General features: G+C 41.7%; 1 protein-coding gene across 11 annotated transcripts in view; it reads right to left on the bottom strand.

Moving 5' to 3' along the window:
* The window catches only part of LOC139553823 (kinase D-interacting substrate of 220 kDa B-like), a 106,717-nt gene that overhangs the window by 13,708 nt on the left and 75,894 nt on the right, over positions 1-17,115 (bottom strand). For all 11 annotated transcript variants that reach the window (XM_071366541.1, XM_071366550.1, XM_071366539.1 and 8 more), the window contains one exon: positions 13-239. In XM_071366541.1, the coding sequence (XP_071222642.1) occupies positions 13-239 (227 nt within the window). The remainder of the gene's footprint in view (positions 1-12; positions 240-17,115) is intronic.

Genomic DNA, 17,115 nt, shown 5'->3' with positions numbered 1-17,115 from the left:
TTGACGTCTCACCCGGGTGTAGAAGGGGTGCTGGGGGGCAGGCATGCTGTAGTAACTGCTGTGGGGCTGGGGGGGCAGAAGCCCTGGGGGGGGCAGGGAACCAACGTAGGAGCCTGTGGGGGAGCAGGCGGCCGAGTGCTGGCCGAAAGAGGAGGGGGCGCGGGCTGGCACGTCCTGCAGGGGCAGCGTGGGATAGGCCACTCCTCCAATGTGCATCTGCTCCCTGGCAGCACGGACATCTAATGGAAGAGAGGGAGAGGGGAGGAGAGATGAGAGAGGGAGCAGGAGAGAAAGACAGATAGAGAGGGAGAGTGGGTGGAGAGACAGAAAGATGTAATGAAAGAGAGGGAGAGGAGGGAAGGAAGAGCGGGGAGAGAAATGGAGACGTTTCATCTGAGGCTGATGTAGATCACGTCTTGGCCCCGAATATAAAGACACTTTAGATCCACCCACTCAAACTGATTCAGCCAATCATATTTGATCATTCTTATTGAGTTCAAATAGAGATGTTCTGTGGAGAGCAAGCAAATCATATTCCACATACTGTCACGTTCCTGACCTTGTTTTCCTTTTGTATTGTTGTGTTTAGTGGGTCAGGACGTGAGCTGGGTGGGCAGTCTGTGTTGTTTGTTCTATGTTAAGTGTCAGGTTTAATTGACCTTGTATGGCTCTCAATCAGAGGCAGGTGTTTTCGTTTTCCTCTGATTGAGAGACATACATAGGGAGGTTGTTTCACATTGGTTGTGGTGGGTGGTTGTCTCCTGTGTCTGTATGTATGTTCGTGCCACACGGGACTGTAGCGTTTGTTTGTAGTCGTGTACCTGTTCGTGCGTTCTTCACGTTATATGTAAGTTCGTGTCCAGGTCTGTTTTCATCGTTTATTTGTTTTGTAGTTTATTCAAGTATAGTTCGTTTTCTGTCTTCGTTGTTTTGTCGTGTCTTAAATAAATCATGTCATCATACCTCGCTGCACATTGGTCTTCAGATCCCTCTCTCCTCTCCTCGTCTGAGGAGGAGGAGGATTTAGAGTATCGTTACACATACATGGAGAAACTTTGATTCTGTGATTGAGTGCACTTGATGGAGCAGGGTGTAAATTAAACGGTTCTTTATAGGCTTTACTGAAAATAGACAACGTTCATTCAAACTGTCACTTTTGCCAAGAACACCGTCTTTCTTACTGATAAATTGTATTTTGACAAATAGAGTTACAACATAGTGGAATCAGTGGCCTGGTAAGAAACAGGAAAAAAATGTCTCCGTCATAAGAGTGTCTGTTGTTGAATGATGGGTTGAGTAGAGACCCAATCCTGCAGCAGGGAGCACAATGGAGGCCTTATGCCCACTGGCTTGATGCCCACTGGCTTGATGCCCACTGGCTGGCTGCAGGACACTGGACACAGGAATGGATGACTGGCTAGGGACAGGGGTATACAGTTGAAGTCAGAAGTTTACATACACTTACGTTGGAGTCATTAAAACTTGTTTTTCAACCACTCCACAAATTTCCTGTTAACAAACTATAGTTTTGGCAAGTCGGTTAGGACATCTACTTTGAGCATGACAAGTCATTTTTCCAACAATTGTTTACAGACAGATTATTTCACTTATAATTCACTGTATCACAATTCCAGTGGGTCAGCAAAGGACCTTGTGAAGATGCTGGAGGAAACAGGTACAAAAGTATCTATATCCACAGTAAAATGAGTCCTATATCGACATAACCTGAAAGGCCGTTCAGCAAGGAAGAAGCTACTGCTCCAAAACTGACATAAAAAAGCCAGACTACGGTTTGCAACTACACATGGGAACAAAGATCAGACTTTTTGGAGAAATGTTCTCTGGTCTGATGAAACAAAAATATAATTGTTTGGCCATAATGACCATCGTTATGTTTGGAGGAAAAAGGGGGAGGCTTGCAAGCCGAAGAACACCATCCCAATCGTGAAGCACGGGGGTGGCAGCATCATGTTGTGGGGGTGCTTTGATGCAGGAGGTACTGGTACACTTCACAAAATAGATGGCATCATGAGGCAGGAAAATTATGTGGATATATTGAAGCAACATCTCAAGACATCAGTCAGGAAGTTAAAGCTTGGTCGCAAATGGGTCTTCCAAATGGACAATGACCCCAAACATACTTCCAAAGTTGTGGCAAAATTGATTAAGGACAACAAAGTCAAGGTATTTGAATGGCCATCACAAAGCCCTGACCTCAATCCTATAGAAAATGTGTGGGCAGAAATGAAAAAGCGTGTGCGAGCAAGGAGGTCTACAAACCTGACTCAGTTACCCCAGCTCTGTCAGGAGGAATGGGCCAAAATTCACCCAACTTATTGTGGGAAGCTTGTGGAAGGCTACCTGAAACGTTTGACCCAAGTTAAACAATTTAAAGGCAATGCTACCAAATACTAATTGAGTGTATCTAAACTTCTGACCCACTGGGAATGTGATGAAAGAAATAAAAGCTGAAATAAATCATTCTCCCTACTATTATTCTGACATTTCACTGGTCACCTTCCAGAGTGGAAGGTGGGCTAACAGAGGAGATCGCGCACACACACACACACACACACACACACACACACGAATATCAAGACAAATACACACACACTAAGATGAAGAGACATGTAAACATCAACACACAGACACAACAAGCATACACACACACTAAGATGAAGACACATGTAAACATCAACACAAAGATACAACAAGCATACACACATGCACTCATCTCATACACATAAGAATTGTCCTAAAATACTACATTTATTAGAATGGATAACTGGCCAGAGAGTCACTGGTCACCTTTCTGTCCCTGTGACCACCATGACAAAGGCGGTCTCTGCTGGTCAACAGACAGACTCAGTGTGACACTGTGGTCACTAACAGCATGGTGCCATCACACTAAGTCCAGGGTAACAACTGTTATGGTGGATAGATACATCATTTGTATTAACTGACCAGCTCAGCGCACAGTGACGCCCGTGTGACAGCCCGGAATTGTCCCAAACACCATGTGGCCAATAAATGAGTAGGTGAGCATTGCGTCATTCACACTAAATAGCATCTCTGCTGATAGTGACGTCAGCCCTTTGAGCTGGATAGCTGATCGACTGTTGTGTGAGAGTCTTTGGCAGCATTCAAATCCATTTGGTTGCAGATCAATGAGTAAGCAACAATTTAGCTAATTACACCACCTCACTTCTACCAACACGTCTCCTGCGCCAGATGACTGTGTGATCTCCAGATGACTGTGTGATCTCGCTCTCTGTGGCCGATATGAGCAAAACGTTTAAAGAGGTTAACAATCAGATGACTGAATACCAGGGCGCGTCTCTCAAAGCATGACCAGCTGTCAGGCGTCTTCACAGACATTTACAATCTCTCCTTGTCCCACTCTGTAATCCCAACATGTTTCAAACTGACCACTATTGTCCCTGTTCCCAATAGTTCCAAGGTAACCTTCTGACATGACTATGTCCCCAGTAGCACTCACATCTGTAATTATGAAGTGCTTTGAAAGGCTGGTCATGACACACATCAACACTATCATCTCAGACACCCTAGACCAACTCCAATTCACATACCACCTCAACAGATCCACAGATGACACAATTTCAATTGCTCTTCACACTGCTCTCTCCCACCTGGACAAGAGGTGAAATAACTATGTGAGAAGGCTGTTGATAGACTACAGCTCAGCGTTCAACACCATAGTCCCCTCCAAGTTAATCACCAAGCTAGGGACCCTGGGACTGAACACCTCCTTCTGCAGCTGAATGCTGGACTTCCTGACAGGCCGGCCCCATGTGGTGAGGGTAGGCAACAACACCTCCGCCACACTGACCCTCAACACGGGGGCCCCTCAGGGGTGTGTGCTTAGTCCCCTTCTGTACTCCCTGTTCACCCACGACTCCGTGGCCAAGCACAAATCCAAAGCCATCATCAAGTTTACTGACGACACAACGGTGGTAGGCCTGATCACCGACGGCGATAAGTCAGCATACAGGGAGGAGGTCAGAGACTTAGCAGTGTGGTGCCAGGACGACAACCTCTCCCTCAACGTCAGTAAGACCAAGGAGCTGATCGTGGACTATAGGAGAAAGAGGGAAGAGCAGGCCCCCATCCACATCGACGGGGCTGTTGTGGAGCGGGTCGAGAGCTTCAAGTTCCTTGGCGTCTACATCACTAAGAACTTAACATGGGCAAAGTAAGGTGGACTGAACACCTCGGTGCAGATGAAAACGTAATAATAACACAAAACAAATTATAAGGCTAGAGAAATGTATCGACCAACATTACCAAAACAATCAACATCCAAACATAACAGAGGGTAAACATGGAGAACCAATCCCCAAAAGAAAACGCGACTCCTTGACGGACACAGATGATTTATGCTTTTCACAACCGGGAATGGTAAGGAGATCTGTTAACATCGATCAATGATAAACTGTGCATACATGAATTAGTCAGTAAAGATATAAAGGAGTTGAAGGTGAGCCTGGAGATGAGTGACGAATACGCTGTTACAATGGAGAAACAAACAAACAAGCTGAAAGGGACAGTCAATGAGATTGAAACAAACATTTCATAGACTAGGTCTATGAGAAGAAATCTGATACTTACTGCTATCAAAGTAAAAGAAGGGTGAAGATCCTGAAAGTGTGGTAAAATAATTCTATTTTACAGCGCTACAGAGCCCAGGTGATGGTGTCGACAAAATTTAACTCGAACGTGTACAGCGTTTCGGAAAAAGATATGAGCACCCAATCGCTGCCAAATTTGAATTCTTCAGAGATAAAATAAATGGTTAAAAGCCTGAGTAAAAGACTTGCTGGCCCGAAAATAGGAATTAATGATCAGTTCCTGAAGGAAATTGCAGAACGGCGCAAAGTTCTGTACCCAATCTTCAAGCAGAATAGATTAAAAGGGAAACGTATAGCTTTCGTAATCAATAAACTGTATATAACCAAATTTTCTGAGAAACAAAGACTATTCCATGGCTATTCTAAATATTACAAAGTTCCCATAGAGGAGTCGAATAATGGAACACCCAATACTATCCATGGTAGGCATCGTAATAAAAAAATATGTAGGAAAACAATAAAATACAACAATTGATACAAAAATAAAATACAACTACACCATCCCATTCAAGATAAGGAATCTTTCAAATAATTAGAATTTGACTTAATTAGTATTAAATAGATAAGACAGCATTAGAAGAAAACATAATTAGTATTAAATAGATAAGACAGCATTAGAAGAAAACATAATTAGTATTAAATAGATAAGACAGCATTAGAATAAAGTATAATTAGTATTAAATAGATAAGTCAGCATTAGAAGAAAACATAATTAGCTAAATAATACATCTAATATAAGGAACCGGAACACAAAAGTACTCAATCAACATGGTAGAGATAAAACACAGCAAACAGGGGACATAGAAGGCACAGTATGTGGGTATGTGCAAGTGTATTGTGATGGAAGGTGGGGTGTGTGTTTTTGTGTTTGGAAAAGTGTGGAGTTAAGTGAGAGAAAAAGGAAAATGGTTGCATATCCCAGAGCCCATGTATAGTCCCCAACACTATACCCTAGACACCCACCTGAGCGACCCATACACTAAGGAGAAGTCCTTATCTGTTTTATGGGCCTAATGTAAGTAGTCTATACGCAGCCAAAACAGAAAGATGAATGCAGTCAGAGAGCCACTGGAGCAGCACAGCCCCCTCAAGATTCTGAGCCTGCCTGGCAGGGTTGGTCCTACAAAGCCAAGGCCCCCTGATGGGAGAGCATAATATACAAGGACATTCTCAAAGCTGCTAATGAGAACCTTGACGACCTTGTACCTAGCCAGTGGGGATTCCGGTGGGGTGCCCCCACCCAGGTAGTAGCAGTGCTGGCAACACTAGCTGCAGTAACCCACTGGGAGGGGGTCACACTCGGATAATCAGAAAGGGGGGCAAATTACTGTGGCCCTGTTGGCACAAATAATCAAAGGTCTGACAGCACGGAGATGCTTGGGAAAATGGTCAAAACGGGGGACCAGCGTATGAGTGTTTCAGGGTATAGGGGTGTGTCTGAGCTCCATGAGCAAGGACTAACATTGGTTAATAAAATCTCTCAATTTTTACTACATTTTTGCTAAATTTTACATGCCTTCTCAAAAAGCTGCAACTGTATATGCATTTGCCCATTAAATCCTTTCTTGAGTTGGGCTCGGGGATGGAAAAATGTTGAACATCTGAGCTTGTGGTTGTTTGTGGGGGAAAGGGGTCGAGTGTGTATGAGTATGTTTGTGTGTGTGTATCCCACATCTGTTGGTATGGGGTAAAGATGTAAGGGATTAGACACAGTAAGTTCATTAGAGTTACCAGCCTAAGAAATTGCAGCCCAAATAAATGCTTCACAGAGTTCAAGCAACAGACACATCTCAACATCAACTGTTCAGAGGAGACTGCATGAATCAGGCCTTCGTGGTCTAATTGCTGCAAAGAAACCACTACTAAAGGACACCAATAAGAAGAAGAGACTTGCTTGGGCCAAGAAACATGAGCAATAGACATTAGACCGGTGGAAATCTGTCCTTTGGTGTGATGAGTCCAAATTTTTGATTTTTGGTTCCAACCTCTGTGTCTTTGTGAGACACATAGTAGGAGAATGGATGATCTCCGCATGTGTAGTTCCCAACGTGAAGCATGGAGGAGGAGGTGTGATGGTGCTTTGCTGATGACACTGCATGTTATTTATTTCGAATTCAAGGCACACTCAACCAGCATGGCTACCACAGCCTTCTGCAGCGATACGCCATCCCATCTGGTTTGCGCTTAGTGGGACTATAATTCGTTTTTCAACAGGACAATACCCAACACACCTCCAGCCTGTGTAAGGGCTATTTGACCAAGAAGGAGAGTGATGGAGGGCTGCATCAGATGACCTGGCCTCCACAATCACCCAACCTCAACACAATTGAGATGGTTTGGGATGAGTTGGACCGCAGAGTGAAGGAAAAGCAGCCAAGGGCTCAGCACATGTGGAAACTCCTTCAAGACTGTTGGAAAAGCATTCCAGGTTATATTTTAATTTATTTAACCTTCATTTAACTAGGCAAGTCAGTTAAGAACAAATTCTTATTTACAATGACGGCCTACCCCGGCCAAACCCGGATGACACTGGGCCAATTGTGCGCCGCCCTATGGGACTCCCAATCATGGCCGGATGTGATTAAGCCTGGATTCAAACCAGGGACTGTAGTGAAGCCTCTTGCATTGAGATGCAGTGCCTTAGACCCCTGCGCCACTCGGGAGCCCCAAGTGAAGCTGGTTGAGAGAATGCCAAGAGTGTGCAGAGCTGTCATCTCGAATATAAAATATATTTTGATTTGTTTAACACTTTTTTGGTTACTACATGATTTCATGTGTTATTTCATAGTGTTGATGTCTTCACTATTATTCTACAATGTAGAAAATAGTAATAATAAAGAAAAACTCTTGAATGAGTAGGTTTGTCCAAACTTTTGACTGGTACTGTATATACATTTAGTAATAACTATATATAATAAAAATCGAGGTGAGGGCGTTTAAAATGCTTTTGGCAGTTGATCTGCTTCTGTTCTGTGGGTGGCAATGTGTTCTCTTTTCGAAGGATGGGTCCCGGTCTCTCGGGGGCCCTGGTATCCGGAGGGACAGGGGTGGTCTGAAGGTCACTGGAATGACAATCGAACTTGGGATGGGGAGGGGGAGTTTAGCGGGTGGACTAGTGGAGAACAATTGGAGGTTTACTTAGTAGCAATACAAATATCATGGTACAGCTATATGGACACTCAAACACTATGGTACTTTTTAATGGTAAGTTTACAAACATATATTATGATAAATATAATTTATATTTGTATCTCATTATGGTAAATGGTGAAATGTGTATAGCCAGTTATAATCCTAATGGCTTAGCAGATAATAAGAAAAGACTATCAGTATTTACCTGGCTAAAGAGAAGGAATATAATATCTATTGTTTACAGGAAACTCATTCAACAATTTTAGATGAAGTTGTGCGGAAAAAGGACTGGGGGGGGCGAAATATACTTCTCCCATGGACAAAGAAACTCAAAAGGGGTGATGATATTAATTAACAATAATTTTCCACAAGGTAGATTGATGATTTTAAATATGTTAATGGTCCATATACAGATATGGCTCATTCATCTATAAGGTCCAAATAATGATGATCCATGCTTCTTTGAAAATATATATAATCATTTATCAAACCTACAAGCAATACAATACTCTATTATTATGGTGGGAGATTATAATACTGTTTTAAATACCTCTATGGACCGTAAAGGAAATAACACTATACACTATCACGCACTTAAGGAAATCACAAATGTCATGGATATATTGGAACTAGTGTATACAGTGCCTTCAGACAGTATTCAGACCCCTTAACTTTTTACACATTTTGTTACGTTACAGCCTTATTCTAAAATTGATTAAATAGTTTCCCCCCCCCCTCATCAATCTACAGATAATACCTCATAATGACAAAGCAAAAAACTTTTTTAGAAATGTTTGCTAATATATTAAAAATAAAAAAACTGAAATATCACATTTATATAAGTATTTAGACCCTTTACTCAGTACTTTGTTGAAGCACTTTTGGTAGCAATCACAGCCTTGAGTCTTCTTGGGTATGATGCTACATGCTTGGCACACCTGTATTTGGGCAGCTTCTCTCATTCTTCTCTGCAGATCCTCTCAAGCTCTGTCAGGTTGGATGGGGAGTGTTGCTGCACAGCTATTTTCAGGTCTCTCCAGAGATGTTTTATGGGGTTCAAGTCCGGACTCTGGCTGGACCACTCAAGGACATTCAGAGACTTGTACCGAAGCCACTGCTGCGTTGTCTTGGCTACGTGCTTAGGGTCGTTGTCCTGTTGGAAGGTGAACCTTCGCCCCAGTCTGAGGTCCTGAGCCCTCTGGAACAGGCTTTCATCAAAGATATCTCTGTACTTTGCTCCGTTCACCCTCTCGTCAATCCTGACTAGTGTCACAGTCCCTGCCGCTCAAAAACATCCCCACAGCATGATGCTGCCACCACCATGCTTCACCGTAGGGATGGTGCCAGGTTTCCTCCAGACATGACGCTTGGCATTCAGGCCAAAGAGTTCAATCTTGTTTCTCATGGTCTGAGAGTCTTTAGGTGCCTTTTGGAAAACTCCAAGCGGGCTGTCATGTGCCTTTTACTGAGGAGTGGCTTCTGTCTGGCCACTCTACCATAAAGGCCTGATTGGTGGAGTGCTGCAGAGATGGTTGTCCTTCTGGAAGATTCTCCCATCTCCACAGAGGAACTTTAGAGCTCTATCAGAGTGACCATCGGGTTCTTCGTCACCTCCCTGACCAAGGCCCTTCTCCCCCAATTGCTCAGTTTGGCCGGGCAGCCAGCTCTAGGAAGAGTCTTGGAGGTTCCAAACTTCTTCCATTTAAGAATGATGGAGGCAACTGTGTTCTCGGGAACCTTCAATGCTGCAGAAATGTTTTGCTATGCTTCCCCAGATCTGTGCATCGACACAATCCTGTCTCGGAGCTCTACAGACAATTCCTTCGACCTCATGGCTTAGTTTTTGTTCTGACATGCACTGTCAACTGTGGGACCTTATATAGACAGGTGTGTGCCTTTCCAAATCATGTCCAATCAATAGAATTTACCACAGGTGGACTCCAATCAAACTGTAGAAACATCTCAAGGATGATCAATGGAAACAGGATGCACCCGAGTTCAATTTCGAGTCTCATAGCAAAGGGTCAGAATACTTATGTAAATAAGGTATTTCAGTTTTAAATTTTTAATACATTTGCAAAATCTAAAAACCTGTTTTCGCTTTGTCATTAAGGGGTAGATCCCTGATGAAAATGTTTTATTGAATCAATTTTAGAAGAAGGCTGAAACACAACAAAATGAGGAAAAAGTCAAGGGGTCTGAATACTTCCCGAAGGCACTGTATATGGAGGCTTAAATATCCTGACCTAGTGAGATATACATTTGAAGTCAGAAGTTTACATACACTTAGGTTGGAGTCATTAAAACACGTTTTTCAACCACTCCACAAATGTCTTGTTAACAAACTATAGTTTTGACAAGTTGGTTAGGACATCTACTTGGAGCATGACACAAGTACCTTTTTCAACAATTGTTTACAGACAGAATATTTCACTTACAATTCACTGTATCGCAATTCCAGTGGGTCAAAAGTTTACATGCACTAAGTTGAAAATCAAAAGAAATCAGCCAAGACCTCATAAAACAATTGTCGACCTCCATAAGTCTGGTTCATCCTTGGGAGCAATTTCCAAATGCCTGAAGGTACCACGTTCATCTGTACAAACAATAGTACGCAAGTATAAACACCATGGGACCACGCAGCCGTCATACCGCTCAGGAAAGAGACGCGTTCTGTCTCCTAGAGATGAACGTACTTTGGTGCGAAAAGTGCAAATCAATCCCAGAACAACAGCAAAGGACCTTGTGAAGATGCTGGAGGAAACAGGTACAAAAGTATCTATATCCACAGTAAAACGAGTCCTATACCGACATTACCTGAAAGGCCACTCAGCAAGGAAGAAGCCACTGCTCAAAAACCGCCATAAAAAAGCCAGACTACGGTTTGATGGCATCATGAAGAAGGGAAATTATGTGGATATATTGAAGCAACATCTCAAGGCATCAGTCAGGAAGTTAAAACTTGGTCGCAAATGGTTCTTCCAAATGGACAATGACCCCAAGCATACTTCCAAAGTTGTGGCAAAATGGCTTAAGGACAACAAAGTCAAGGTATTGGAGTGGCCATCACAAAGCCCTGACCTCAATCCTATAGAAACTTTGTGGGCAGAACTGAAAAAGTGTGTACAAGCAAGGAGGCCAACAAACCTGACTCAGTTACACCAGCTCTGTCAGGAGGAATGGGTAAAAATTCACCCAACTTATTGTGGGAAGCTTGTGGAAGGCTACCCGAAACGTTTGACCCAAGTTAAACAATTTAAAGGCAATGCTACCAAATACTAATTGAGTGTATGTAAACTTCTGACCTACTGGGAATGTGATGAAAGAAATAAAAGCTGAAATAAATCATTCTCTACTACTATTATTCTGACATTTCACATTCTTAAAATAAAGTGGTGATCCTAATTGACCTAAGACAGGGAATTTTTACTAGGATTAAATGTCAGGAATTGTGAAAAACTGAGTTTAAATGTATTTGGCTAAGGTTCAATTAAGCTAGTTGTCTTGACTACCATTTTATGTCATTCTCGCTGGCACCAAAAGTTTAAAAAAAAGTGCTGACAGGGTACAGAATGCGGTCAGACCAGCAAATAACCGGCATATACATTACTCTTACAGAATTTCCACATGGGTGAGGATATTGGACATTTTATCAAAGCCTATTGGATGATAACTTGTTTTTAACCCAAGGGGGTTGGCGCCCCCCCTTGGGTTGTGCCGTGGCGGAGATCATTGTGGGCTATACTCGGACTCTCAGGATGGTAAATTGGTGTTTGAGGATATCCCTCTAGTGGTGTGGGGGCTGTGCTTTGGCAAAGTGGGTGGGGTTATATCCTGCCTGTTTGGCCCTGTCTGGGGGTATCATCGGACGGGGCCACAGTGTCTCACGACCCCTCCTGTCTCAGCCTCCATTATTTATGCTGCAGTAGTTTATGTGTCGGGGGCTAGTGTCAGTCTGGTATATCTGGATTATTTATCCTGTCTTATCTGGTGTACTGTGTGAATTTAAGTATGCTCTCTCTAATTCTTTCTTTCTCTCTCTCGGAGGACCTGAGCCCTAGGACCATGCCTCAGGACTACCTGGCCTAATGACTCCTTGCTGTCCCCAGTCCACCTGGCCGTGCTGCTGCTCCAGTTTCAACTGTTCTGCCTGCGGCTATGGAACCCAAATGACATTTACTCCTGAGTTGCTGACCTGTTGCACCCTTGACAACCACTGTGATTATTATTATTTGACCCGGCTGGTCATCTATGAACTTTTGAACATCTTGGCCATGTTCTGTTATAATCTCCACCCGGCACAGCCAGAAGAGGACTGGCCACCCCTCATAGCCTGGTTCCTCTCTAGGTTTCTTCCTAGGTTCTGGCCTTTCTAGGGAGTTTTTCCTAGCCACCGTGCTTCTACACCGGCATTGCTTGCTGTTTGGGGTTTTAGGCTGGGTTTTTGTACAGCACTTTGAGATATCAGCTGATGTAAGAAGGGCTTTATAAATAAATTTGATTTGACAGAAGAATTTATAATGGAATTTTTCCGACATAACATTGGTACAATAGATCCCTTATTGTTTGGGACACTTTTCAGATGTTCCTTTAGAGGCCATGCAATTCAGTACTCAATGGAAGGACTAAGAGTACAGATAGATAGCAATAAAAACTGTACCAAACTGTACCATAGACACAGAATAAGTTAGAGGAAAAACAAAAAGAAATGGAGGAACTTATTCAAGAAAGATCAAGTGTAATATATTATCAAAATAAAGCGAACTGGATGGAACATTTACTGAAAGTTGTTCACCAAATTATATTTTGAAAGAGTAAGAAAAGTACTTTAAGCATATGTCTTTGTTTCGGTCTCCTCCATCTCCACTAACCAACGTTTATTGTATGGATTTAAAAAATAATAATAATGTAAAATTAACTGTGGACAGAAAGACTGATGTGAAGGCCAAATTACAGAGGAGGAACTTCTTGATGCAATTAGACCCTTTAAGTCCGGGAAAACTACAGGGCTGGATGGCATACCAGTGGAGGTATACCAAACCTTTTTTTTTTTTATATACTCAGAGCACCATTATTAGCATGTTTTAACCACTCCTATAAAAAATGTAGATTATCAGATACTCAACAAGAAGGCCTGATTGCATTATTACTGAAACAGGACCCAGGTGGTAAATATAAAGATCAAGTCCATTTAAAAACTTGGAGGCCCCTTACACTTCAGTGTTGTGATGCAAACTTTAATTTGACAATTTTTCTTTGTGAAATTTTTCAAGCTCTGTCAAATTGGTTGTTGATCATTGCTAGACACCCATTTTCTGGTTTTGCCATAGATTTTCAAGTAGATTTAAGTCAAAACTGTAACTTGGCCACTCAGAAACATTCACTGTTTTCTTGATAAGCGACTGCAGTGTAGATTTGCCATTGTGTTTTTCGGTTATTCATCTCCCAGTGTCTGGTTGAAAGCAGACTGAAGAATCTTTCATTCTAGGATTTTGCCTGTGCTTAGCTCCATTCTTAGCTCCACACAAGCATACCCATAACGTGATGCAGCCACTACTATGGTTGAAAATATGAGAGTGGTACCCAGTGATGTGTTATATTGAATTTGCCCCGAACATAACACTCTGTATTCAGGAGAGTTCATTTCTTTGCAACATTTTAGCAGTATTACTTTAGTGCCTTGTTGCAAACAGTTTGGAATATTTTTATTATGTACATGCTTCCTTATTTTCACTCTGTCAATTAGGTTAGTATTGTGGAGTAACTACAATGTTGTTGATCCATCCTCAGTTTTCTCCTATCACAGTCATTAAACTCTGTAACTGTTTTAAAGTCACCTTTGGCCTCATGGTGAAATCCCTGAGTGGTTTCCTTCCCCTCCGGCAACTGAGTTAAGGATGCCTGTATCATTGTAGTGACTGCCTGTATTGATACACCATCCAAAGTGTAATTAATAACTTCACCATGCTCAAAGGGAATTCGGATATTATTCATACTAATCAGACTGTTTTTTTTTTTTTTAATGGATGATACATTGGAGATAAAATAAGACAAGTACTGGAAACAATAGAACACTATGAAAAATCTGGAAAACCAGGCCTGGCATTCATTGCTGACTTTGAAAAGGCTTTTTATAAAAGTACGACTAGAATGTATATATAAATTCCTGGAATATTTCAGTTATCGAGAATCTCTTATAAAATGGGTTAAAGTTATGTATAGTAAGCATAGGTGTAAAATAGTAAATAATGCCTACTTCTCAGAAAGTATTAAACTGTCAAGGGAAGTAAAACAAGGTTGTCCACTTTCGGCATATCTATGTATTATGGCCATCGAAATGTTAGGTATTAAAATCAGATCCAACAATAATATCAAGGGGTTAGAAATCCAGGGCTTAAAAACAAGGTGTCATTGTATGCTGATGATTCATGCTTTCTTTTAAATCCACCATCTGGATCCCTCCACAGCCTTATAGAGGATCTAGATACTTTTTATAACCTCTCTGGATTAAAACCAAATTATGATTAGTGTACTATATTACGTATTGGATCACAAAAAAATTAAACTTTTACATTACCGTGTAGTTTACAGATAAAATGGTTTGACGGTGATGTGAACACACTCGATATACATATCCCGAAAGAAAGAAATTATCTCACTACAATACATTTTAATAGAAAGTATGCAAAAAATAGATAAGACCTTGCTACCATGGAAAGGAAAAAAACTGTATTTTTGTGGAAAAATAATTTCGACTAACTCTTTAGTCATATCCCAGTTTACCTATTTGCTTATAGTCTTGCCTACTGTACACCTAGCGAACAGTTTTTTTTTTATTATTTGAGAAAAAAACATTCAATTTTATTTGGAACGGCAAGCCAGACATTTTAAAGCATTAGACCCCTCACTAAATACTTCAGTCTTACAAAAGTTATACATCAATCCAAATTGGTTCTCTAGCAAATTAGTAAGAATGTCTCACCTTATGTTCAAGAATGGCCCTTTTCCCTTTATTCAGATTACAACCTCTCACTTTCGGTTATTTGAAAATGAAATAATCTCCAAAATATCGCAATTTTCTAAACAAGCCATAGAAAGTTGGTTGCAATTTCAGTTTAATCCACCAGAAAAGACAGAACATATAATACAACAAATATTGTGGTTAAACTGAAATATAGTAATTGATCTAAAAAACATTAGAATTTTAGATTTTTTTTAAAGGTATAATCTTTGCAAATAATATCATAAATAGGACTGGTGGAATTGTCACACATGCAGCTAACAAAAAAATATGGAAATGTCTGCTCTACCCAAAATGACAACCAACTAACTGCAGCATTACCGCAAAAATGGAAGAGGAAAGTGGAAGGGGGAAAAAGTAAGGAATTTGTCTGTCGGCACTGCATTAAGACCAAAATTATTAAAGAAATTAGGATAAATAAAAAAGTATACCAATTTAATTTAAGGACCAAAACATTGACAGCTGTGCAATTTTCAATGTACCGATTCCATGGCACATGGTTTATGAACTGATATGCAAAACGAAGCCGGATTCAAAACGTGCAACCAATAGAATGTTATATACAGTGGGGAGAACAAGTATTTGATACACTGCCGATTTTGCAGGTTTTCCTACTTACAAAGCATGTAGGTCTGTAATTTTTATCATAGGTACACTTCAACTGTGAGAGACGGAATCTAAAACAAAAATCCAGAAAATCACATTGTATGATTTTTAAATAATTAATTTGCATTTTATTGCATGACATAAGTATTTGATAACCTACCAACCAGTAAGAATTCCGGCTCTCACAGACCTGTTAGTTTTTCTTTAAGAAGCCCTCCTGTTCTCCACTCATTACCTGTATTAACTGCACCTGTTTGAACTCGTTACCTGTATAAAAGACACCTGTCCACACACAATCAAACAGATTCCAACCTCTCCACAATGGCCAAGACCAGAGAGCTGTGTAAGGACATCAGGGATAAAATTGTAGACCTGCACAAGGCTGGGATGGGCTACAGGACAATAGGCAAGCAGCTTGGTGAGAAGGAAACAACTGTTGGCGCAATTATTAGAAAATGGAAGAAGTTCAAGATGACGGTCAATCACCCTCGGTCTGGGGCTCCATGCAAGATTTCACCTCGTGGGGCATCAATGATCATGAGGAAGGTGAGGGATCAGCCCAGAACTACACGGCAGGACCTGGTCAATGACCTGAAGAGAGCTGGGACCACAGTCTCAAAGAAAACCATTAGTAACACACTACGCCGTCATGGATTAAAATCCTGCAGCGCACGCAAGGTCCCCCTGCTTAAGCCAGTGCATGTCCAGGCCTGTCTGAAGTTTGCCAATGACCATCTGGATGATCCAGAGGAGGAATGGGAGAAGGTCATGTGGTCTGATGAGACAAAAATAGAGCTTTTTGGTCTAACTCCACTCGCCGTGTTTGGAGGAAGAAGAAGTATGAGTACAACCCCAAGAACACCATCCCAACCGTGAAGCATGGAGGTGGAAACATCATTCTTTGGGGATGCTTTTCTGCAAAGGGGACAGGACGACTGCACCGTATTGAGGGGAGGATGGATGGGGCCATGTATCGCGAGATCTTGGCCAACAACCTCCTTCCCTCAGTAAGAGCATTGAAGATGGGTCGTGGCTGGGTCTTCCAGCATGACAACGACACGAAGCACACAGCCATGGCAACTAAGGAGTGGCTCCGTAAGAAGCATCTCAAGGTCCTGGAGTGGCCTAGCCAGTCTCCAGACCTGAACCCAATAGAAAATCTTTGGAGGGAGCTGAAAGTCCGTATTGCCCAGCGACAGCCCCGAAACCTGAAGGATCTGGAGAAGATCTGTAGGGAGGAGTGGGCCAAAATCCCTGCTGCAGTGTGTGCAAACCTAGTCAAGAACTACAGGAAACGTATGATCTCTGTAATTGCAAACAAAGGTTTCTGTACCAAATATTAAGTTCTGCTTTTCTGATGTATCAAATACTTATGTCATGCAATAAAATGCAAATTAATTACTTAAAAATCATACAATGTGATTTTCTGGATTTTTGTTTTAGATTCCGTCTCTCATAGTTGAAGTGTACCTATGATAATAATTACAGACCTCTACATGCTTTGTAAGTAGGAAAACCTGCAAAATCGGCAGTGTATCAAATACTTGTTCTCCCCACTGTATATACTGTATATGGGGGATACAACCATCCCAGCCCTGCAGATTTTGCTGCAAAGAGACAGAGTCATGAGATCATTTGTTTTGGTACTGTCCACATGTAGCTTGTTTTTGGTCACAGGTCCAGGAATGGCTGAAGAATTGCAACATT

The sequence above is a fragment of the Salvelinus alpinus genome, chromosome 25 (genome assembly GCF_045679555.1).
Source record: "Salvelinus alpinus chromosome 25, SLU_Salpinus.1, whole genome shotgun sequence".
Lineage (NCBI taxonomy): Eukaryota > Metazoa > Chordata > Actinopteri > Salmoniformes > Salmonidae > Salvelinus > Salvelinus alpinus.
The sequence above is the reverse complement of the archived record's forward strand: the minus strand, read 5'-3'. Positions and strand labels throughout refer to the sequence as shown.